Below are 26,195 nucleotides of genomic sequence, written 5' to 3' on the forward strand. Positions count from 1 at the left end.
TTATCTGTAATTTGCTTTCTGTTGCAGTGCAATTTTTTTCCCAGGACCTTTGTGGCCTACTTGTAGCTATTCTATGAGCCTGCTGTGAGGGTCAGAGCAGGGTCAGAGCAGGGTCATAGAATAGTTGCAAGTAGGCAACTGAACTCTGGAGGGGCCCCTCAGGAAGCACTACAGGGATAGGTTACTAATGATGAGTTTGAACTTTTGCACCTGCTGAGTGCTTTCAGTTTTGCAAAACTTGTTTTTCTGTGGGGCACTTCCTTCCTCCCCCCCCACCCCCCACCAAAATGGACTCCTTGCAAAAAAAAGTGCAGGCAAATGTCAACCTGAGGAGTTATTCTGATAAAAATCATCATTTTCAGAAGGTTTATGCTGCTTGCTGGTGGATTTCTTGTGCAGAATTGCAAATTTTGTAATTTCGCGAGTGCGAGATAGTTGCTGCCTGCCGCATCTACATGTTCGCAATTGCGAACTCTCGCGATGCGTTGCCAAACTCCCGCGGGATCCCGCAGCAAGATCCAAAATGGCGCAGCACTCGCAAAATATCGAGAAAAACAACTCGGCAAACGCTGAATGACGGTAAGTGAACGCCGCATGCCGCAATATTGCATCACCAAGCAAAAAAAATCTGCTGCGTGCGAATTTGTGGATTTTCCGCCCATGCTTAATAATCATGCAATAAAATGTATCTATCTATCTACGATAGCTCTAAGCTGTATTTCCAGTTTATTCCTAGGAGTACCACACTCCAATCTGAGATTTTGGTTATTCTTCTCCGAGCTGCTGATGAAAGTCATAAGTGTATGTCACAGAAGTTAATGCATTGTCATAGTATATAGAGGCATGTTAGTGTACTAATGGTAAGGGCCTCCTCTTGTTATTCCTCCAGTGTATTGATTTATCCCCAAACCAGAGATTCTTGTCCAGTGCGTATCTACCTTGCAGACACAGAAGGTCTCAGGAGCTGTAAATCCTGTTACACAGTATCGCACAGCCGCTGAGCAGATCCAGTATCTCAAGTCTCTTTTTTCTTCTTTTATTCCAAACCCCCTTCTCCCCAGTCGATAGTGTGGGATCTAAGTTTTTCCGGTCCTTGATTTACATTGTCCTCAGGAGGCTTTGAAGGTCCAACATCACCTCCACTGTTATCTGCACGGTTGGGACCAGGTGAGTATATGACATACAGAAACCACGTCTTATACCGTTCCGCTTTAGGCATCACACTTAAGTATACAAAAAGTGAAGGATGGAATGCTTGAATTAATCCCAGCCACAGGCAATTAATCGGAGCCTGCTCTCTGTCCATTGTTACTTTGCATACCATGCCACCTCAGTACATACACAACATAGAGTGTTTATGCGGGCAGGTGGGCATGTATGACATAGAAAAATTGTAGTACTGGAAGAAAGTCTGATTTTAAAAGTTATATGGTGTGCAGTTTAACTACCAGTAAACTTTTAAGTGCAAACAACACTCTACTTAAATGAGGTAGAGACTGAGTGCAACTAGTGTGAGTTGCAGACATACATTACAAATAGGTTTCAGCTTAAACCAAAGTCCTGTAACCAAAATATGTTAGCAAAATTTAAACTCATCCTTGTAATACATTAATCATCTGTGAATTTCAGTGCACAAGCTTGTGTTAAATAGTTGTCATGCAGTGCTTTCAACCATTTCTATTTAACTAGAGATTCATAATATGTAGATATTAATTTCTAGAACTTAAGTGAAAATTCAGATACATTATACTTTGTTGAAGAATGTATAATGTATGGCCGACTCACTTACAAACAGTTTAAGTTGCTGCATGATTGTCATTACGGTGTACACTATTCTGCTCACTTCTGAAACATGTGTAAGCTATTTTTCATAAACTGCAGGGTTATGCATTGGATATAAATGTGCATGTCTTATCAGTGGCTAATGCATAGATGTGAAACAGCTGACTGAAAATTTTATGTCAGGTGATTATATTTCACAAGTTCATCTCATCACAGTAATTATTCATCAAACATCTTTTTAACATTGTTCGAGGTTTAGTAACTTGCTAATTGCATTAATGTCCACGGACACCACTGGTAACTTAGGGCCTGGTTAAGAGTTTGGCGGTGTGGGAGCGGGCTGCCATGCCAGAGCTCCGCTCCCACACCACTAAAGTGTGGTGTGCAAGTTTTCTCCTGGCAAGGTGGCTGCTGCTTTGGCGTTCCCAGATGGTGAGCCTTAGAAAGGCACCGTAATGGGAATAACGAAGCAAGTTCCTGCATGGCATGGATTATTAAGTTCATGGCGTGCAGGAACTGGGGGTGCATGCATACAGGGGGGCACACAATGTACCCCCTCCATGCATCCCCATGGCCCGAGGTAACTGCCCCCTTAGTTTCCTTATTGCCACACTTTTCATGGTAGGTTTAATGCCATGCAAACTGCAGGTAAGATAACTCGTAATATGTTTGCTGACGCCGCAGCAGCATTGCCAGCATATTGCGGGCCTCAGACTGCTGCAAGACCACCAGTGATCGTGGATCCTTGGCAGTAGCAGCGATACCATGGAACGCCAACTGCCCAACACTTAACAGGAACAGATGGACTGCCGATGCAGAGGTAGCCACACCGCCCCATGGGTTTGTCAGTCCATCTGACTGCCAAACTCATGATCAGGCACTCAGTCTTCTAAGTAATTTACACAGTAAATTTAAGCTTACATAAAATACTGATCTCTTTAATGTATATATGGGTATTACATTTCTTATACACCAGCATACCAGAAAAAGAGTAACATTTCTACTAAATGTGGCCGATTTAACAGATGTGCTTTATGTTCTGAATGCAGCAAAAGTTTACACCCATAAGCACTACAGAGATTATAAAAAAATTGGGTCTTGATGTACCTCACTGAAAACCTTCCAGTATGAAATGTGTATCTCAAACTGCTATATTTAATGACTGATAATATCAATCTTGTAATTTAACATGTCATAAGTGATATAATATGTGAGGTCATGATCAGTGCATGGCAGGGTCGCAAGTTATAGTTATAACTGGTAAATATCAGTCTTTTTGGTTTATAAATTTTAGTTTTGAACTAATTTAAACACTTAACTGTAAAGTGACTTTCACTTTTGGGTTATTCAGTGGATTTCTGGGTTTTGTTTTTTAACGAAGTTCTTTTTAACCTTTGTTTCTTCAGTAAAATTACGTTTTTTTAATCATAGTCAGCCAACACCCCAACTTCTCATGGCGTTTGACCATGGACAGTTGGAGGTTTGTCTAGGCCCACCCATATTTGGTGTCCATCCCACAGCAGCCTGTCTTCTTTGATGCCCCTTACACCTGCCCCTGCCCTTCGTGATCAATTGTGCTCAATCCTCCCCTACTGCCTGTCCTGCATGGGCATCTTGCTGCCCTTGTCCTCCTGCCCTCCTCCCTTCTGCCCTTCACTATCAGTGCCTATCAACTTTCCTGCCTGGTCAGCTTGGTCTGTGTGCATGACCCTTCCCCCTCCCTCCCGCTTTCCATGATCAGTTGTGCTGCCACTGCCCCTGCTACCTGCCCTGCTGGTCAGCTTGTTGCCTCTGGCCCCTCCGTCCTGCCCTCCATTAGCTTTGTGTGTGCCCTGCCCTTGGTGTCACTTCTGAGATATATATCATTTTTTTCAATACATATTTTATTGTCATCAAATGGGACAAAAAGTACATAGTATGCATTAAAGAGATAAATGTAAGTACATAATAAATATTGGCTTTAAAATTGGGTTAAACAAAGAATAAAGATCTAAAAGGAGATGAGAGCATTTACAAAAGAGAGAAAGAAAAAAAAATAAAGGGTAGGGGTAGAAAACATATAATTATGACCCAAGGTTCTGAGTTCAAGGCAAACATGGCTAGTTTTTCTTCATGCTTCAGACAGCAGGGCAGTCCTTTATGTGAGTCTCCAGTGTGTTATAATGAGAGGTTCGGAGGGTGACACTTTTATAACCAGTGCCAAACTGTGTGGGGTGGACCCCCTTTGTCTAACCATAACTGGTTCTGGTCAGTTGTCTCCGTGACTGGATCAAGTCTATCTAGGTTAAAAACAAAGGGCAAGAAGGCCCAGGTGTGGGTTGCATTTGCAGGTGACAGGCCAGGTAGCTTCGAAAGTCAGGAAGGGGGCAGGCACATCCTTCAGAATATCCTTTGAAGCTTAAGAAGGGCTGTGTACAACCCCCAGGTCACCTGCTTTGGTCCCCTGATTGGAAGGAATACACATCATACTGCAGGCGAGCCACTAACAGTCATGTGATCCTGTACTCTGTCAGGCCTGGATGCAGTTGCAAGTCAGAGACATATTGTACAGGCTACTTTAGTGGATTAGAATGAGAGTTTGAACCCACTTGCAGTCATTCATTTATAGGTCCTGAGTTTACATAGTGCAATATTCTAGGAATGCATAATACATTACCGATTAGGTGTATACCAATGTTACCATGTTTGAAAAGGAGAGCACACACACTTTACTACTGGCTAGCAGGAGTAAAGGGATGTATGACGGTACCACGCGTACTTTTACAACGCGTACCGTTACCACGCTACTTTTACCATGCAAGTCGTTACAACGACTTGCGTGGAGGGGCGCTGGATAGTACATTATTTAATTTACTATTCCAACTCCAGTCCCCGTGGACTCTAGGGAAAGGAGTTGGATAGTAAATTAAAGTATTTACTATCCTGGAGCGCCCACCAGCGCATTTCGTTGTAACGACCTGCGTGGTAAAAGTAGCGTGCTAACGGTACCGTGTTGTAAAAAATGCGTGGTAACCGTTGCATACCGGAGTAAAGTGTCAGGTGTAGAAGCCTAAGAGCCAGTAAAGACGAGCTCAGCAATAAAAGGAAAAATCTGAGGTCACCCTGAAGAATGGTTAAGGTGCAAGAAAGGTTAATAGCCATATATTGCACTACTGTACCTCTCCTTGTACCTCAGTTGAACCGTCCTCCACTCTCTTCATGTTAGTGATTCTTTTTGTTTATTTCTTACACAAAGTAGTATATTGAAGGTTCTGATGAGCATACACGAATGATATGTCTGAGTGGTTTCATAAGAGCAAAATGATTTTGTACCATATCCGTGGTTTTACTAGTGCAGATTGATAGCCTGTATGATCTATCTATAGAATTAGTAATGCTATGGAATGTTTTATACTTTCAGTGTTTAATGTATGCTGAGATCTCCACCCTGTCATTTGGTTTTGTATGTACTTCATGACTTTCTCTCTTATGTATTTTATTCCTCAGTTCTTTGTGTCTGGAATGATTTCTCTACTTTGTAGTGCTGCAGACATCCTTAGTCTGTTATTTTGTTTGCTTTTTTTTGGAAGGGCATTTGCATTCTCCTCTCATACAAAACTAAGTATTCAGCAGTGGTACATATTACAGATGGGAAAAAATTAATTTTATTAGAGAAGGTCAAGTACCAGTATGATATTGACCTAGAATATTGATGGCATGTTGTTTTATAGTGCCAACACTTTACCAACAGTCTTTAAATTAATGTTGTTTTTAAACAGTGCTTTCTAATACTATCTATATGCATTTCATATTATAGCTTAAATACTGGAATATTAATAATCATCTTAGTGTATGTTGCACAATAAGAGTGAGACATTAGAGAGCACTTCATCCAATTGTGTACTGTGCTGATGAAAAAGAAAATATAAAGATAATACTAATCAGTAGTGGTCGACAATAAGGACTGCATAAAAAGGTCATTACATAAAATTATGTTTTTGTACAACAGTTAGCTATTGTGATAACATTGAGTTGTTTCATAGGTCCAAGACAGAAGGTGCTATAAAAAAGATACAAAAATTGTACATTCTTAATGAGTGTCCGGTGATACTGTTGATTGAGACATTTGAATGTTGGTGTCCTAATGTGCTTCAGTGCTACTTACATCTGATTTAAGACTGGTGATCCACATTCCAATGTTTTAACTTCTGTTCCTCAATTGTTTTTTATTAAGTACACTTTAGGTGGAATGTTCTAATAGTCTTATACCAGTTGTTAAAGGTCATCCCCTTTGTTATAGATTCATGCCTGCAGCTCTGCTGTATAAATGAGGCCCGTTAACACTAGGATAGCACTGAGTAGCACACTACCAGGATACATAAAGTTGCACCTGAGCACTATTGAATAATAATAACGTCCAAAAGCATTTTCATGAATGAAAACTTAATTATTATTGACTACTGCCACAAAGACCATTGAAAGAAAGCTACTGTATAGCACCGAGGTAGGAAGCACTAAAGGAACCAAAAATAGCTTAATGAATTGTAGAATGGCACATTATACTAGAATATTCAAATGTTGCCAGCTCTAATTATGACAATGAAGTGGGCCAGGGCTCATAATGGCTGATATAAGTGTTTGCATGCAAGACTATAATGTTTATCTTTTTCTGCAGCCTTTTTAGTTTAGGATACCATCAGTGGGTGGTATGCTCTAATAGCCCTTCTGCCATGGGGTATACCAGTTGTTAGAAGGTATTTGCCTCATTTTAAGACACTCCCCATGGTTTAGACCTAAAACCTGGGTCTAGGTCCTTTAACAACCTGTTTAGCTCTTGGCAGTAGAGTGAAATGCTATATTAAAGTACTGAAATGTTTAGAACTCCAGTAAAACAAATGATGTGCCTCATGGATAATAATGGATGGTAAAATGTTTCTTCTCAAGCCCTCCACTGCTTGGGTCTCTTTTCTCTCCTTCTAGTATATAATATTCTACCATGAGTAGGTGGAATTTTCTAATAGTGCTACAACCTGTAACAAGGAAGACTGTCTTTCATACTTGGTGTACGCCGCAACTGTGGGGAACCAGAATAAAAGGACAAACACTTGGTAAGGATCAAAAATTCATATTTTAAAAAAAATTGAAAATCTGGTATTCTTTGACATTCATAGGGTTCTCAATTTCTCATGGCTGCAAGGCTTAAGTGTCTTCCAATGTATTTATTATGTGTGTGCTTCTAACTTAGTAGTGTTTTCATGTAGATCAAGACTAGTAAAAGTGGGAAAGAGTGAGAACTATGCTGTTGTGTGTGAAATTCTATGTTTGTCATTTGAGAGACTAAATAGACACCACAGCTAATTAGAATTGCATCTTTTCTTTTTTTAAGACTGCATTAACATTATGAGTTACGGCATGAGAAAGTTAGAAAGTTTTTCCATCACATGAATCATACCATCAAATGTTCTCTTTTCTGTCAACAGACAACATATCATTGTAATTTTTAATGCTTTAGGCCTTCATTAGGATAAAAACTGAGCTGCTGTTCCATGTGATAGCATTATAGCCCACTGCTAAGTGCAGTACCAATAATGAAAAGACCTGAGTTATAGGCCCAGTTATAGGGAATGGCTTATATCAAAAGAGAGGGCTTTTAAAAAGTGATTTAACCTGAGGCAGAAACCTATAACAATCTTAGAACATTCCACCTAATAAGGGTAGAATGTTCTAAATTAATAAAGGTACAATCAGAAATGCAAATACATTATATGTTGGTACCGAAGGCCCACACCTGCCATTATCACTCCTGAGTAACTCTATTGTCTTCAGTTTAAGCTACCAATTTTTCTGTATTTCTTCTAAAATGGTGTATTTTTTTCCAAACATATCTTTATTAGAATTTAGGTTAATCAACTTCACATATGTTAGCACATGACTGTACTTTGTATTTGTGCATTACGTCATCATAAACCATATGCAATCCAAAGTATACATCCCCATTGTGGTTTTTAAAAGTAGCAGGCAATGGTACTGCCACAGGGGTGAGCTCTCTTGTGTACTGGCATTGAAGAAGGATATTCCAGGATGTTCAGTAAAACAGTACACAGTGAATTACATTCTAGTATTTGCAGTCTGTCTTGAGAAAGGGGGGTGCTAGACGGTGGCTCCCCAAGGGGTAAAATTCAGTGAAGTAAAGTGAAACTAAACAAAAACCTGGGAACTGTGCAGTGTGGTGCTTTAATGTAATTTTTTATTAGGGGTAGAGAAGAAGGGGTAAGATCCCAGGGAATGCCCAGGAAGGGGGTGGGGGTTCGCTCCTCTAGTGTGTATGCCATCATATCATCTGGTTATATAGGAAAAACAGTGGTTCCTTTGGAATTATATATTATGAGGTTATGATAATTAAGCACAATGAAAATATAGAGGGTTAGAAAATGGCAGAGCGCGAAGGAACTACTAACACACTAATTCCGTTGTAGTACATTTTATGGATTTTGTAAACAATAAAATTCGGAGTAGACATTATACATCAAAACAACATTTGTGCATAGTTCCCCAAGTGACAAAGGGAACCTAAACCTATGTGCCAATGTGAATATTATATACAAGGTTTCCACAGGTTGTCCAAGTCGACCAATATCAAAATAATTTCATGTGAACAGCAGCTATATACAATGATGTGTGCTGGGAAAATGGTTTGCTTCTTCTGTTTGTCAGCGTCGTTTCGACCCTCAAAACAATGTGGGGTCTCTTTAGGACTATTGATGAAGGGACATCTGAATTTATGATTGCGCAGCCTTGTGAAAATGATGTGCCACACGTGAAGAATAGAGGAAAAAGGTTTACTCACATGCGGACCCGTCCGGGTACTCGATGTGAGGACAGGCTGTCAATCCAATGGGGTATGTAGGCCAGAGGGACTCAATTAATTTTACACCACAGCCATGTTTCTCTCAGTAGAAGATTAGAAAAGTGCTGTCCCACTTTTCTAATCTTCTACCGAGAGAAATTCCCAGTGCATTGTCACTGTTAAACCACAAAGGGATTCTACAACGCCACGATGATAGTTATGCAGAGGACTCTCTCTTTAACTAATTTGAAAACCTAAAACAATATATCAAGCCTCAAATTGCTAAAAACCCATACCCTCCCCACACTTTAAACCCACTGTTTTCATGCATGCATTAACATCTCAATGCACATTGACTTCAATCTTCTGATCAGTAAAGGCTTTAAATTCAACAGCTCCAATTCCAATACAAAATGTTAGTGCTCTACTTGATTATTAGAACTCTTTTGTGACAATGCAGTTGATTTCTAGGTAGTTAATTGAATGTCACTGATGCTGGAAGTACATGTTTAACACTGCATGTCAGAAATAATTCACTGAAATGGATAAGGACAATATTTGAGAGCTTGAGATCAGGAACAACATCTCCATCAAAATCAGAATTGGGTCAAACCATCTTCAATTTAGAAAGCAGATGAAGATCCTCCTTCTGGACAGCACTACATAGCCACAGACGAGGTTCACCACCCACAACACCACAAGCCACTTATCAGCAGGACAAGAGGAGGATTACGAGTGCAGTCATACTTTATACCTAGGCCCCTCCCACAGAACATAAATGTTATGAACAAACAGCCTCAGTAAAGTAGCTGAGGATTTAGCTATTCTGCAGTACTTTTTATCATCCCCCAAAAAGTTGTCAGCTTCTTTGTTTTTGATGCAATTTAATAGCTCTATATAGGTTTATCCCAAGGAACCCTTTATAGTAACAGTGCTCACCATAAAAGGTCTTACTCTGAGAGTATGAGAGAACACTGAATACTTTGGGTAAGGTTGTGGTGGTAGATCAAAATGCCACCATCAAATACATATACAGATTGTTCATATGTGGGAAGCAAGGTGAAGAGAGTATACAATGAGGATTTAAAGGGTTGCATGCAGTACCAGTGCCAAATCACATACAGGTGGAAATGCAAAGGGCTTTAATCGTGTCTGAAAGGTTATTTTAACAACTAACATTACCTTTTCTAGGCTTCCAGGAATTCATACAGAGTTTTAGGCAGTCATATGCCCATATATGGGGGAGCTCTCTGGCACACAGGAGATCTCAACAGCCATGAAACCATTAAAGCGGAGGGAAAATGGGTATTTGAAGTGAGGGTTTGCTTTGAACATCTGGGTGCAAATTCACTTCTTTTTCATGAAAAGAGACAATGTTGTGGCAGGTTTGAAGTAAAGTTGTAACACACAGTGAAAGCCTGTAAAGCACTGTGATTCTTGATGTGATCAACTGGCAAGGAACTTGTTCAAGAAGAGTAACCTATAATTTTGAAAGCTCAGGGGGTATGCCCCCTGAATATTGAACCAACGGGGACAGAATATTGAGCTCAACAAATATATGCAGTCAATACATATAACAGTCAAGTAAGTATAGATTTTCAATACTTAACTACATATATAGGTACTTATGTGGTTCATATTTCTAAATGGTATGTAGATGTGGAGTTAGGATTAGTAGATTTATGCTTCAGGCTATGCACTAAACTTTTGATATTTCGTACCTCTATTTTCTCTTGTAGATATTCTTATATCACATGTTCGTATTCATATTCAGTAATACAATCTCTTAGGGTAGACAAGAAATGTTCTGTAAGGCAGGGTCTGCAATCATCAATGCAATTCTCTTTCATAAATTTCAGTCTAAAATAAATGTCAGTGATTTAACAATTAGAATACAATTATTGAAACTAGTTTGTTGTAGCGACCAAACAATTGGAAAAAATATATACAATAAATCGACTCACTCTGAACATTTAACTCACTTCTCAAAATTAAAAAAATACCAATCAGCCATTGCATCAATGTTTTTGCAGTTTACATTTTTGAAACAGTACTACGACATATTCATTAACGAAAAGTGTGTTATGTGTAGCATTTGTAATTCTACTGTTTCTTAAAGATTACCTGCTGCATTGCAAGAGAATAATAAACTCCTTTTTTCTCCATAAGCTCCGAGTGAGAACCCTGCTCAACAATGACACCGTTGTCAAATCCTGCTATGACGTCAGCTGTCTTTACAGTAGAGAGACGATGAGCAATCAAAATTGTTGTACGACCAGCCCTAGCCTTGAAAATAAATGAAAAATATACATTTTACATTTAAAATTACAGGTTATATAAAGCATGGCATTCTGATAGTTAATCTCAAATCAGATGTTCATTTTCTATTTACTGCAAAAGAGATTTTAAATTGCATGTATATCGAGCCATACCACTAAATAGGATTGTCATTGCAGTGTCAGTTAATTGGATAAATGGAATTTAATTGAAACTAGCCTTTACTTCAGATCATTTACGGTGATTGAACTTTACCACGAAGTCCATGCAGATAAGTCATTGTACCTTTACCATGTAGTATTTTTGAAAAATGTATAGGTTTGCTAGATTTCCCTTAGTGCCGGCAGGGATAGGGTTCAAAATCTACAGCTAGGCACTTTGCAAAAAAAGGGTCAGTTTTCACTGTGAAAATGTGGTGTGTCCGCGTTTTGTTTTGGGACGTTTCCTGTCGCGGGCACTAGACCTACCCACACAAGTCAGGTAACATTTTTTTGGGAAGACTTTGGGAAAAGCGGGGTGGGTGGAATATTGTGGATCCATGCAGATTCCACCACAGAAATGTGAGGAAAATGTGTTTTTTAGACAAATCTTTAGGTTTGCAAGGGATTCTGGGTTGTTGTAAATCAACGGCGATTAGGTTAAGCATTAACAAAACACATGTTTCGTTTAACCATTATCATAACAAATGTACCGACTCCTTCTTGAATTTGTAGCGGCCATTTTGTATGCCATACATTGCCATGTGCTCGCCATGCATTTGGTCCTACCTCCTTGTCCATTGCGCATGGAGTCTGCCCGGCAACAGGCTATTTTTAGCAGTCTCTGCTTCCAACATGTCCAGACAGGCGCAGTAGGATCAGTGACCGTTACTTAATTAGTTCCAGACAGGAATGTGATCAGAGACTGTTAGCTCCGCCCATCTATCGATTGTGACTTCTAAAATGTCCTTGTATGGTCATAAATCTGCTCTTGTCTTTTGTACCACCTTTTTTTCAGCCCCCTTATTGTGTACAGAAGGGGCCATGTGCTTGAGTTCTTTGTACTACTCGATACAATACTGAAGAGTGTTGTGCGGACTGTAGTACCACCTTTGAAGGTTTAATAAACTTTGTTTTTGTATTTCCAGTTTCATTGCCAACTTCTTCCTAAGGTTCGAGGACTCTGTGCAGAGAAGGGCGAACCCTTGCACTAAGTAGGCCTAGCTGAGGCTCACTTACTACAAATTGGTGCCCGACACGTGGGGCTCATCGGCGACTCGGATGCCCGAAGGAGTTGTCGTGACGAAGGATTGGAATCTCGCTGCGGAAGCGTACGCATGCCAGAGGAGACCCGAGTCTTGGCATCCAAGGTGTTTTTTCCTTTCTTTCCGATCTGACCATCCAGGTGGTGCCGGTCCTCGACTGAGATCTCTTCTGTTGGCTTGTCGTGCAGTGGCCGTTTGGTCGAATTTGGAACTTGGCAGTTGGAGACTGGACACCCTGTGAGTGGTAAGAACTGTTATACGGTACTTGCTGTGGGTTTTGGAAGCCTGTGAGTGGCAAGGCAGTTTTAGGATACGCTTGCTGTGGCAATTTTGGAAGGACTAGTCCTGGATGTGTATGTGTATGTGTATGTGTATTTGTATGCGAAATATATGTGTTGCAATACATATAGGCAGGTAATGAGAAGATTTTTCATCATGATACGATTTTGATTTGAACGGCACAACGTATTACAGATACCTTAAGTGCTAGTTTGATTATAATATTGCATATTCTGCACTATTTTTTGCATGCCTGCTCTTAGCGCACTTCGTATGTTGTGCTGCTTTTGTGGAGATAACCGGTTAAAACTTGAGGAATCGCAGCCGGCTCCCCCAGAGGGGACGCCTCATCGAGAAATGTACGTGAAATATGGTCTTTCTTCTATAATGTACATCACTTTGTGGAGGATATACACGCGAAAGGATCCTGAGTTATGTTGGCCGAAGTATGGGTCATTTGATATGTGGAAAATTGAGTATGTGGAACAGTGTATGTTTAAGCGAAAATCTAGACAAGATATGTTTGAAAGTGTGCGAATGTGGGTGAAAGAAGTACGTGAGCGTGAGAAACGTGAGCAAGCGCTGATTGAAAAAGAACAACGAAAGAATGTGTATGAAAAACCACAAGAATTAAGAAAGAAAGAAGCTAAAGAGTTGGAAGAGAGACAGGAAAAAGTGCGTAGGTTACAGATATCTGGCCAATATGCTGTTTGACAACCTCTTTATCCTGTCCTTAATAAACCGCAAGATGATTTTTCTTTGGTAGATCGCCCTCCACCCCCGTATATCGTCCCGTCCGCCCCATCCGGCGACGATGAGGATTCTGATGTTGATCAAGCGAAACCGAGTACCCGCTCCATGATTTCGGTCGAACGGGCGGCTGAACTTAGGAACATGGCTCGGAAGTCACTTAAGGATACTGTTACGGTTTCAGAAATTATAGAAGCTCTTAAGGGGTGGCATGATAAAGAGCAGTTGTATTTTACTGAGTATTTTGCTGAGGAAGTTGTTGGATTGTTTCGAAAAGTGTCTAATGTTCTTGAACCTGATGATGTGGCAACTGATTTTAAGCAATTACGTAAAGGTTCTTTTCCTGCTTCCCAGGTAACTGATATCATCAGGCGATTCGTTAAAGATAAGAACGCGATAGTGCATGCAAAGACTATGTGAGAGGCCGCGCCTTTATACGTTCCTCCTAAAGGAGCGGGTACGAGTGACGATAAATATTCTGTAGATGCTAAAGGGTATTTCATTTATAATTAGGTGTATACTCCCTGGAATAGAGCAGATGTTATGGCACTTAAAGCTGCATTGCCTGACCCATTTAAAAACCCTGCTGCCTTTTATGAAGAAGTTGAGGGAGCCTTAAAATCTTGTACCATGACGCTGGCTGATATCGATTTATTTTTCGGGCTTATATTGCCACCCGATATGTGGTGCACCGTGCCTAAAGTCGATGACGGCACAGCATATGGGGCATTATGGAAAGAGATAGAGAGAGAAGATGCGGATAGGGAACCAGCACAAAAGCCATGTCAATTGATTTTAGATCTTTAGCTAAATAAAAACAATTATTCCCCTTAAAAAGATTGATTGGACTATTTTAGCCTCCTGCAAACAAAAGACAGATGAATCGGTTTCTGATTTTTTTCACACGTTTTGAGGAAGCTTTTAATGATTTTAGTGGCTAGTCGCTAACGGACGATACGGGCCGACATTTATTTGTAGATAAGTATGTTTCGAATTTATTGCCAGGAGTGGCAGGCCGATTGAAAGCCAGCAAAAGCTCTTGGACTACGTCTTCTCCGGCATCCCTCCTGACCATGGCTCAATATTACGAGCATCAGGAATTAGAAGCAAAGGGTAACGAGGAAAAGAAATCTAAAGAATTAAAAACAAAAGTCTTGTTATTTCAGGCCTATGGTACACCTTTTCGAGGTAATGATAGAGGCGGACGAAGATTTTCTAACTCCCCCTCTACTCGTTATTCATTGGCTATTGATCAATGCGCGTTTTGTAAGAAATTTGGACACTGGGCAGAGGAGTGCCCATTGTTGCGCTCACAGCGCTATGTCCGTGGCCGAGGATCCATGAGGAACCGCTCGGGGAACTTAGGTTTTAGAGGCGCTATGAATGATCGCGCTAGGTTCCATTCTAATGTGCGGGTACAAAATGGGTCTAATGCTTTTGATAGGCGTAACCAATATCAAATGTCTGATTATGCACAGCCTGAGTTGCGTGATTCTGCTTTTGCATAGGATTGCGTAGGATGGGGTAAGGAATCAGTTGAAGTTCCAGTAGATCAGAAGGGTCCTTATGTTACGGCACATGTTTTGGGTCTTACTGATCAGTTTCTGGTTGATACAGGAGCTACTCGTAGCACTTTGTCTAAACAATTGGTTTCAAGGGCTCCCCTGTCTGGCTAAACGAATACATCGATAGGGTTCGATGGAACTCCTTCCCTTAGCCCATTATCACATCCACTTGCGTTTCATGTTGATAAGTTTACTGCCCCATGCCTGTTTTTGCTTTCCCCGAACACACCAGATAATATTGTGGGTCTTGATATGCTCAAGTATTTTAGAGCCACAATAAGATATTCCCCTGAAGGAGTGCGTGTGATTTTGAATGACAATCCCCCAATTATGGACAGAGTCTGCATTGTTCAAGAAGATATTGCATTAGGTTCCCTGCCTGATACTCTGTGGGCCACTTCAGATACAGATGTGGGTCAGATGGTTATTCTACCAGTGCATATTAGTGTAAAGGAGGGAGCTGTGTTGCCGCGTCTGCCTCAATATCGAATTTCACAGGAGGGTGAGGAAGCGCTTACACGAATTGTACAAGATCTTATTCAAGTTGGGGTAGTAGAGGAAGTGCCATTTAACATTTGTAACAGTCCGATTCTCCCAATCTTGAAGAAAGACACTGATAACAGGATTTATCGATTCATTATTGATTTATGGGAGGTAAATAAGATAGTGGTACCACAATATCCAGTGGTTTCTGACATCACAACACTTCTTACTTTAGTTCCTCCCACTGCAACCACATTCTCTGTTATAGACTTGAAGAACGCTTTCTTTTCGATCCCTATTCATCCTGATAGCCGATAGTTGTTCGGTTTCACTTTGAATAATCGATCGTATCGCTTTTGTAGAGTTCCTCAAGGCTATACTGAGATTCCCAGTATTTACAGCCAAGCTTTGAAAAGACAACTTGATTCTTTTGTTTTACCCGGGGGTGTGGCGCTCATTCAGTACGTTGATGATATTCTGTTAGCAGCTGATACCCCCGACGCTGTCTTTGCTTTCTTTCCTTGCTTTGCACCACCATAAAGTCTCCAGAAAGAAATTGCAATATTGTAGACCAAAGGTAACCTACTTAGGTCACCTTTTGTCTAAGGAGGGGCGTGCACTCACATCGGATCGCATTCAGGCAGTTTTAGACACACCAGTACCTACTACACAGAAAGGGGTTCGAGCATTTTTCGGCCTTACTTCTTTTTGTAGGTAATGGATATTAGGACTTTCATACATCGCTAAACCTTTGTTAGCACTATTGACAAAAGATACTCCAGTATCCCTCCCCTGGACAGATGAATGTGAGAATGCTTTCCGACAGTTACGACAAGCCCTTTGTTCAGCACCAGTGTTAGGTACTCCATATTACACTAAGCTTTTTACATTGTATGTACACGAAAGGGATGGATGTGCATTGTCAGTTTTAGTACAGACACACGGCGATAAGCAACGTCCTTGTGCATATTTTTCAGCAGTACTTGACCCTGCCCTTTGTCTGTTCCTCAGTCAGAAAAATACAATCATGTGTTTCTTCCGCCTCAGGCTGAGTCGCCGGAAATGGCTTCAACTCAGGCCCCTGCCATAATCTGTAAGTGCTTCCTGTGGGCCAAAAATTAAATCTCAACAGGAAGCACTTACAGATATAAATAAAGCAGGTGCCTGAGTTGAATCTCAAATTCAGTAACGTTTTAATCATCCCAAAACATTAGTGAGCACGGTCGAGGCTGGGCAAGTGTGCTTTAACCCCATTTCTGCCGTCGAAAATTAGCTGTAATACTCGAGGCAGGTCTTTGAATTCCTGAGTTTCTCGAGCGCAACCCCTGTGTAGTTCCTGTGACCAGGAGGCTGCTTTCTCCTCACCTGCTGCTCTGCTCGCTCTCTGACCCTTTATACACAAGAGGCATGTGAACAACATGCAGAGAAGCCCCGGGTCTTTGCATCCAAGAGTTTCTCGAGCGCAACCCCCGTGTAGTTCCTGTGACCAGGAAGCTGCTTTCTCCTCACCTGCTGCCCTGCTTGCTCTCTGACCCTTTATACATAAGAGGCATGTTGACATGCATAGAAGCTCCGCACCACACATTAGCGGTATCAAACGTCTTACCGCCCTTTCCCAACAATGATGGACAGCTCACTCAAGGGAGCTCGGCACCTTTTGGCGCGGTGGCAAAGTTACAGGCACACATGGTCAGTGGAGACAAATCTTTTGGCCCTTTACGCAGCTGCAGTGTAGGAAAAGCACTTTACATTTACCCAACGAGGTAGCACTTACTGGATTAGCCAGTAGAAAATACTCCAGTGCAAATCGCAAAAAAATCCACGATTTCGCCGGAAAATCCGCGAATTCACAGCCTTATTTGCGATTTCGCACAAATTCGTGGACCCCAGAACCTCAAAATTCGCCCATACTTAGTTTTGAGGTGTTTCCTGTCACGGGCACTAGGCCTACCCACACAAGTGAGGTGAATGTCTGACTAAATATCGAAATCAAAAATATCGACATACAAAAATATCGGGACAAAAATATCGAAGTCAAAAATATCGGAATCCTATCCCTAACAAGGTAAGTACAAAAATATCGAAAAAATAATATCGTAGTACAAAAATATCGAAATTAAAAATATAGTTTTTTTAAATGTATTAATAATAATGTTAAAATATTTATAAAATACATATAATGTTACAAATATTAAATACAAATATTTAAACATAATTAAAAAATTAAAACTAATACATATACATTTAAAATAAATTAAAAACTTAATAATTTAATGTAATTTTATATTTTGTAATTTCATTTAATTGATTTAATTTAAATTTATTTAATTTTTACCCTGTACGACTGTACCCCAAAAACCCAAAACTGACCCAGAACCCTAAAAATACCCCTTTACCCATGAACTGAAAACTGACCCTGAACCCTAAAAATACCCCTTTACCCAAAAACTGAAAACTGACCCTGAACCCTAAAAATACCCCTTTACCCAAAAACTGAAAACTGACCCGGAACCCTAAAAATACCCCTTTACCCAAAAACTGAAAACTGACCCTGAACCCTAAAAATACCCCTTTACCCATGAACTGAAAACTGACCCTGAACCCTAAAAATACCCCTTTACCCATGAACTGAAAACTGACCCTGAACCCTAAAAATACCCCTGTACCCATGAACTGAAAACTGACCCTGAACCCTAAAAATACCCCTTTACCCAAAAACTGAAAACTGACCCTGAACCCTAAAAATACCCCTTTACCCATGAACTGAAAACTGACCCTGAACCCTAAAAATACCCCTTTAACCCATGAACTGAAAACTGACCCTGAACCCTAAAAATACCCCTGTACCCATGAACTGAAAACTGACCCTGAACCCTAAAAATACCCCTGTACCCAAAATGAATTAATATTATTTAATTACCAATTAATTATTAATTAACAATAACAATAAAGTAAATATATTAGCACATTTGCTGTAATTAATTTAATTTAAAAATTAATATTATTTTGCACAATTAATTAATTAAGAATAACAATAAATTATATATAAAAATTACTATAATTAATTTAATTAAATAATTAATAATAATTAATTACCAACTAATTAATCATTATAAATATGAAAATAATTATAATAATTAATTAAGTAATTAATAGAAATTAATTACCAATTAATTATTAATTAAAATATGTACAAACATATATCAATTAATTAATTATTATTAAATTACTTCCCACCCTATTCCCCTATAAACCCATAACCCGCTACAGAACACATTTATCAATTAATAAATTAATTAAAAATAATTTAAAATTAATTCTCAATTAATTAATTAATAATTCCTAATAATTAATAATTAATTTAACATAATTAAATTACTTCCCACCCTATTCCCCTATAAACCCACAACCCGCTACAGTAGTAAAAGACAATATTTAATAAAATAACATTAAAAATAAATAATAAAACATAATAAATACAATATAATATACACTAAATTTATTTAAAAATTGATATTAGTAACATCAAAGTTATTAATTTCGATATTATTAACATCGATATTTACAACTTCGATATTACTGATATCATACCAATATCGATATTTAGACTGTCGATATTACTTACCTTCGATATTTTTGTATATCGATATTTAAACTTCGATATTTTTGCATATCGATATTTAAAAATCGATATTTTGTCTGTGTACCAAGTGAGGTACCATTTTTATCGGGAGACTTAAGATAACACAGAATTGTAGAGCAGCTGTTATTACCTTTTGACTTTCGATGCATGTCTGCCTCCCACATGAAAGACAATGTGTAAAAAAGAAGTCATTTTGAAAAATGACCTATAATTCTCATGCTAGTATGGGTACTCACAGATTCGGAAATGTGCAACTATCTACTGTTTCCTAAACTCTATATTTTGTTCTTCTTTCAGGAATACAAGGGGCTCGATTCCGATCCGGTAAAAAAAATCCCCTGTACGATTCGTATTCGTAGCAGTTTACGTACGACTCGTAAACACACCGTACGACCCGGCAAGTACGATCCGGACCGGGTGATCAGGACGCTATTCGTACGGTCCACGTCAGGTAAGTGCGATTCGTACGGAAAAGCGCGCAATCACATACACACCGTACGCCGCGTACCCCCCATGATAGCCGGGGTACGCGCCGTACCCCTGCAATCATGTGGGGTACGCGGCGTACACCCAGCGTACATGGGGTGCGCAACGTACCCCATGTATGCTGGGTGTACGCCGCGTACCCCCCATGATCGCAGGGGTACGGCGCGTACCCCAGCGATCATGGGGGTACGCGGTGTCCCCGGGGGGGGGGCCTTTCTGTACTTGTTTCGGCGCGAACTATGCGTTTACGGCTGTTTCCAGCTCCCGTAAAAAAAAGGGTTGTACGTTGCGTACCCGACACGAATCGTACTTGCTGGGTCGTAAAAACCATCCGCGAACCGTAGCGATGTCACGTACAGCGGGTTCCGAGTGAGACTCGTACGGATATTTTAGTCGTACGGAGTCCTGTACGACTCGTACGGTCTTTGGCTCCTGGTTCACGGATCGTACTTCGTCGTACGTACGGGGACGTGTACGGGTACGATTCGTACGGGGAAAATTGCTCCGTACGACGATTCGGAGCGCATTTTACCGGATCGGAATCGAGCCCTAGGTGTCTTTCAGACCGATTTTTCCATGTTTATATTTTCCCAAATTAATTGCTATATACCTGATACATAATAAAAAACCATTGCAAGACGCTGCTCAGTTATTGGCTCTGGGTTCGTCGGGTTCTTGGTGTAATGGTATATTGCTTTCAAACAGCTCTCACAATTAGAAGAAGTTACGGGGGAAAATGTTGGCCCAAATGGCTGTTTTTTTCATCTAATTTTCAATGTTTCCTATATTCAACTGTTAGTTTCTGTGAAGAAACCTTAAAGGATCCACACAAATAACCCCTTGCTGAATTTAAAATGTTGTCTACTTTTCTAAAATGTATAACTTTCTAGGATCTATTATTGCTTTCATACCCATTCTACCATTAACTGGAAGAAGGTTGAAAGCACAAATAAAAACAAAAAAATAAAATATATCAGTAAAATGCCAAAACTGTGTAAAAAAATTAGTTTTTTTGACAAAGGTCTGTCAGTCCCTAAAAGCTGGGAATATTGTGATTTCAGTCCACACACTTTTTGTTGATGCCATTTGCAGGGAAAAAACAGATGCTTTCATTTGCAGTACTTTTTTCCCATTTTCCCCCCAAAAAACTAAGTTTAGCTGTATTTTGGCTAATTTCTGGGTCCCCTCCAGAGGAATCCACAAACCCTGGGTACCTTTAGAATTCCTATGATGTTTGAAGAAAAAGACGCAAATCTGGCGTGGATACCTTATGTGGTCAAAAAGTTACAGGGGCCTAAGCGCTAACTACCCCAAATAGCCAAAAAAAGGCTTAGCACGGGGAGGCCTAGCAGCAAAGGGGTTAAAAGCACAACTGAAGAAACATCTGTTATATGTACAAGGGGACTTAGTACAAAAACATAGAGCATCAATAGTATGGATAAGAGTATCTATGACCCAAAGCAGCATCAACAAAGAGAACATGTGACCCAAAGGGCATCACGCCTCAGGCACCACACTCTCATGAACAGCAACAATCCTAATTTATCTTCATTCTAACCAACTAGATTTGTGAAAGGCAAAAGCAATACAAATACAAATACAGCTTACTATAGCCTTATAGCCCGCCGTAGCAGGCTATACCAGCTATTAAAGGCCCGCTGAATCGTTATAGGCCCGTGCCGAAGACGAGGGACTTTAACGAGACCGCAGGACTTTAATAGCCGGTATAGCCCTGCTATGAAGGGCTATAAGGCTATTAGAACATTCTGCCACCAGAGGGCAGAATGTTCTAACAAATTAAACAAAGGGTTCTCGAAGCTCGAGGGGATATAAATCCCCTCGAACTTCGAGAAGCCTTTGTAGAACATTGGAATGTTGCTCCGCGGGCCTTTACCGGCCCATAGAAGCAGGGAGCACTCTATTGTCTGCAGTAGAGCTCCCAACATTCCAATGTTCTAATATAACTTGGTAATCTAAGGTATAGACATTGCTTAATCAGATAAGAAACCGAAAAATAAAAAAAATAAGAACTTCAATTATGGAGATTGTTAATAATAAGAGAGCTATTAGGGTCTCTGCTCTTGCCACAGTCTTCCCCAGATTTACGAGAGCATGTAAACCTGGGGCAGCACCAAACCCTTACGCTTCCTAAGGTGAATTTATTTCTCCTTGTTTTTTCCTCTTTCTAGGTGTGCTGCATTCACCGCAACAAGTCATAGAAAGAGGAAAACACCTCTTAGGATTGTTTCTGTGCAGGAAGGTGCCCCTTCCTGCAGAAAAGCAATCTTACATGCAAAGGAGTCATGCTTGCACCATGATGCAAGAGTGCTTCTATTGGCGCTAGGCTGCAGAAATGGCACAAGCATAGGAGGAATGGACATTAATGCACCGTATTTCATAAATATGGTGCATTCCTGGCCTTTCACTTTGGCGTAGGTCAGCACAGCAATCAGACTTGCTGTGCTGCCCTATGTCATATCCCCTTAAATGAGAGCCAAACTTTTTCATAGAAACACCTACTTAATTTTCTGAAGTCTGGTGGAAAGTTCCTGTCACGCTAAACCTCAGCATACTCTCTAGCCTTTCCTAACTCAGGTCCAGATGAGTTCTGCTGTTGCCGCCAGCTTCTGCCTTATGAGATGCTGCCCGGACAGAGTTTACTCTCCATCCAAAGTTAGTTTCAGCTGAACAGCAGGAGACACATAATTCCAAGGAGATTAGATGTGGCTCAGCGGCCGGGGAGGCTGATTCCGGAGTGTGGGGCTCCTGGTTCAATTACTGGCGGCAGCTCAGCCCAGTATCATCCTGGCATTAGCTCAGTTAATATCCCTGACAGCCCCCAGCGCCTTGAAACCCCTAAGGGTGTGATATGTTAGTACTTTACAAAATATAGGAACTAAGATGTAGAATATTACACATTACCGGCAATTGGATGGTTTAAGGAGCTGAGGGTCATTCTTAAGTCAAGTCAAGTCAAAAGTAAGTTTATTGTGACCATAGTCTTTAAACATTTGCAAGGGGCAGTATCACAAGTTTAAAATATTTGCATAAAAAACGATAAAACATTATAAAAATTCATCCAATGTTGGTTAACCCTTTCGATGCTGATGACGAGCTGAGCTCGTCATCACCTACGGGTGTCGTGTGCTGATGACGAGCTCAGCTCGTCATAGTGCCACTAAAATGGCATTTTCCAGCACAGGGGGGGAAAACGCCCAGCAGCCATGTGGTTAAGACTCTTACATACCCTTATATGTTTACTAACGCCAATAAAATTGCATTTAAGATAAAACTTAGCATTGCATTTAAGTTCGAGTATAATTTCATTAAGTTAAAATTCATACAATCCTACAGATTATTCCTGGTTTCTTAGTACACTCATTACCACCTTTATGTATTTTCCAAGGGCTATTGCAATGTCAATAGTGAGAATTTCAGTTGATAGGGTGACTGCCTGCGCCCTGGTTCTTATATCATGTTTTAGGAACACAGGCCGCAGCCACAATTTCCGCTGTTCCAGTAATGTCAAGCAATCGAGTAGGATATGAACCAGGTCTCCTTTGCATCCCAGGTTACACCTGCAGCACCCTTTCTGATCTAGCATTTTTGCATTCAGGTCTTTATTTGTTAACCATGGATTAATCCCAATCCGCAGCCTTAATATCTCCTGCCTATAGCCGCGGTTGGGTAGGATGTCTAGGTAAGGAAACCAATTTTCGTTTGACCAAGAGCTCATCATGTGTGCTACTGATTTCTTTTTCGCTAAGTATCCCATATCAATCATACTAGATACTTCCTTCCCCTTTAGTTTCAGCTCACTCTTAGTGCAAAGTAATTGATGTGTTTCCTGAGACACCTCTACCTTTAGCCTTTTACAAATTTGCATCAATCTTTCCCTACATGCTTTTGCCCATTTTAGGTCACTCTTTTGAATTTTATTCCTGCACCATTGTGCTACTTTTTGCCCATCTGGATCTTCAAATCGTTTCCAAAGTTTGATTATTGCCATTTGTGTTTGTATCTCCCAAGACAGTGTGCCTATTTCTCTTCCTATGGCTTGTACCATAGACGATAGTGGGAAAGATAGAAGGCTCTTGAGACATTTCCCCTCCACCAAGTCCCAGGCTCCCTTACCGCTCAAAAAAAGGATTTCTGCTCCATACAGGACTTGGGGGGGGGGTCATTGCCTCAAAGGCTCTTAGCATTGGTCGGTGTGACATCTCTCCATAATCCCTATTAAACATTTTAGGCCACATATTGAAGTGTGAGCTTTTGCTTTTTGTGTTTCCAGATGCGTGCACCAGTTTAGTGTCTTGTCAAACCATATACCTAGGTAGCGATACTCATTAACCGTCTCCAGTTTAAGCTCACCTAGGTACCAGTTACATTTGCTTGTCTTTTTCCCAAAACATAGGATTTTTGTTTTATCTAGGTTGACAGTTAGAAATGTTCTAGCACAATATGCGTTGAAAGCGTTAAGCTTCCTTTGGAGGCCTCTTTCGGCCTGTTCTACTATTACCAGATCGTCTGCATTTAGTAAGCAGGGCACCTTGTGTCCATCCATTCTGGGGCTTGCACTACCCTCAACCTCTAAGTAGGCCGGGAGGTCTGACAGGAATATGGAGAATAGCTGTGGGGCCAGAACACAACCCTGTCTTAAACCATTGTCAATGGGTATTTTTTGCGTCAGTGATCCCACGGTATCCCTATTGACTTGCTCCCAGTTCCCACTGTGTAATTCTTTTATTATAGTCAGTAGGTCACTGGGTATGTTTACCTTCAGTAGTGTTTCCCATAGGCATACCCGATCTACTGAATCGAAGGCTGCCCCGAAGTCAACGAAACAACAGCATAACTTGCCATTTTGGTCCGTTGACTTCTTTGCCATAGCCCACAATGCAAATCCATGGTCTATAGTGGAGTGACCCTCCCTAAATCCTCCCTGTTCTATGGGAACAATTTGGAACTCCTTTACCCATGAGTTGAGTTGATTCAATACAATTTTTGTAAAAACTTTCTCTCCTATGTCTAGGAGTTGATCAGTCGGTAAATTTCCCCATACTTAGTTAAAAGCACATGTGCGCTGACCAGATGGTCCATCTGCAGCAGCTCTGCATAAGCAATATGTAACACCAGAATCGAAAGACTAATAAAATGTAAGGAACCGTGGGAAGAGAATGTTATTTGGGAACCTGTGAAATAGTGAGGCTTTAAGACACTAGTAAAGGCGGTGAACCAAATTGAGTTTGAATGATACTATGTAGTGACTGAAAGGAGCTGCTATACAGAAGAAGTTGACATCTGATGTAGGGACGTATTAGGAATGCAATGGAGGAAAATAAATGATATAACAGAATAACCGAAGGTAGGTCAGACAATGTGAAAAATTGACGGGTGAAGTTATCTAATGTACGTGGCAATAATTTTGGGTGGGTAGAACTAAGTGGAATCTGGCCTAGTTTTAATGTAACTCAGGGGGAATTCCGTGAAGTAAAACTCGGCGAGTTCTTCCCACCCCAACAGAAAACCCATTACACATCAGGGAAGTGAATTGGGCGGTTGCCCCCATGGGGCACTGGCTGACCGCCTTGCCCAAACAGCACTTTAAAAAAAATGATTTTTCCCCCTGGGGGCCATGATTGTTTCTTGTTGGGAATGAGAAAATATGCAAAAACACAAAACTTTAGTTTAAGCATGGGCAGATTTTGCGAATTCGCGATCCGCGAATTTGCGGATTTGCAAATTCGCAATCCGCAAAGTTCGCGAATTTGTGCGAATTTGCGGATTTTTGTTTTTTTGCGTGTTCGCGGGGTTTTTTGCGTGTTTGCGGGGCTTTTTGCGTCTTCGCGAGCCGCTTGCATAGTGAAGTTACCCATGCAGTCATTTATGGGAGAGAGAGATAGATAGATAGATAGATAGATAGATAGATAGATAGATAGATAGATAGATAGATAGATAGATAGATAGATAGATAGATAGATAGATAGATAGATAGATAGAATAGGTAGGATAGATAGATAGGACACGGCGATAAGCAACGTCCTTGTGCATATTTTTCAGCAGTACTTGACCCTGCCCTTTGTCTGTTCCTCAGTCAGAAAAATACAATCATGTGTTTCTTCCGCCTCAGGCTGAGTCGCCGGAAATGGCTTCAACTCAGGCCCCTGCCATAATCTGTAAGTGCTTCCTGTGGGCCAAAAATTAAATCTCAACAGGAAGCACTTACAGATATAAATAAAGCAGGTGCCTGAGTTGAATCTCAAATTCAGTAACGTTTTAATCATCCCAAAACATTAGTGAGCACGGTCGAGGCTGGGCAAGTGTGCTTTAACCCCATTTCTGCCATCGAAAATTAGCTGTAATACTCGAGGCAGGTCTTTGAATTCCTGAGTTATCGAGCGCAACCCCTGTGTAGTTCCTGTGACCAGGAGGCTGCTTTCTCCTCACCTGCTGCTCTGCTCGCTCTCTGACCCTTTATACACAAGAGGCATGTGAACAACATGCAGAGAAGCCCCGGGTCTTTGCATCCAAGAGTTTCTCGAGCGCAACCCCCGTGTAGTTCCTGTGACCAGGAAGCTGCTTTCTCCTCACCTGCTGCCCTGCTTGCTCTCTGACCCTTTATACATAAGAGGCATGTTGACATGCATAGAAGCTCCGCACCACACATTAGCGGTATCAAACGTCTTACCGCCCTTTCCCAACAATGATGGACAGCTCACTCAAGGGAGCTCGGCACCTTTTGGCGCGGTGGCAAAGTTACAGGCACACATGGTCAGTGGAGACAAATCTTTTGGCCCTTTACGCAGCTGCAGTGTAGGAAAAGCACTTTACATTTACCCAACGAGGTAGCACTTACTGGAT

General features: G+C 40.7%; 1 protein-coding gene across 1 annotated transcript in view; it reads right to left on the reverse strand.

The window, feature by feature from the left end:
- LOC147688945 (ATP-dependent translocase ABCB1-like) overlaps positions 1-26,195 on the reverse strand; it is a 1,419,218-nt gene that overhangs the window by 555,284 nt on the left and 837,739 nt on the right. The window contains exon 15 of the mRNA XM_086941842.1: positions 10,733-10,894. Coding sequence (XP_086797968.1) covers positions 10,733-10,894 — 162 coding nt within the window. The remainder of the gene's footprint in view (positions 1-10,732; positions 10,895-26,195) is intronic.

This window comes from Lissotriton vulgaris, chromosome 10 (assembly GCF_964263255.1).
Source record: "Lissotriton vulgaris chromosome 10, aLisVul1.2, whole genome shotgun sequence".
NCBI lineage: Eukaryota > Metazoa > Chordata > Amphibia > Caudata > Salamandridae > Lissotriton > Lissotriton vulgaris.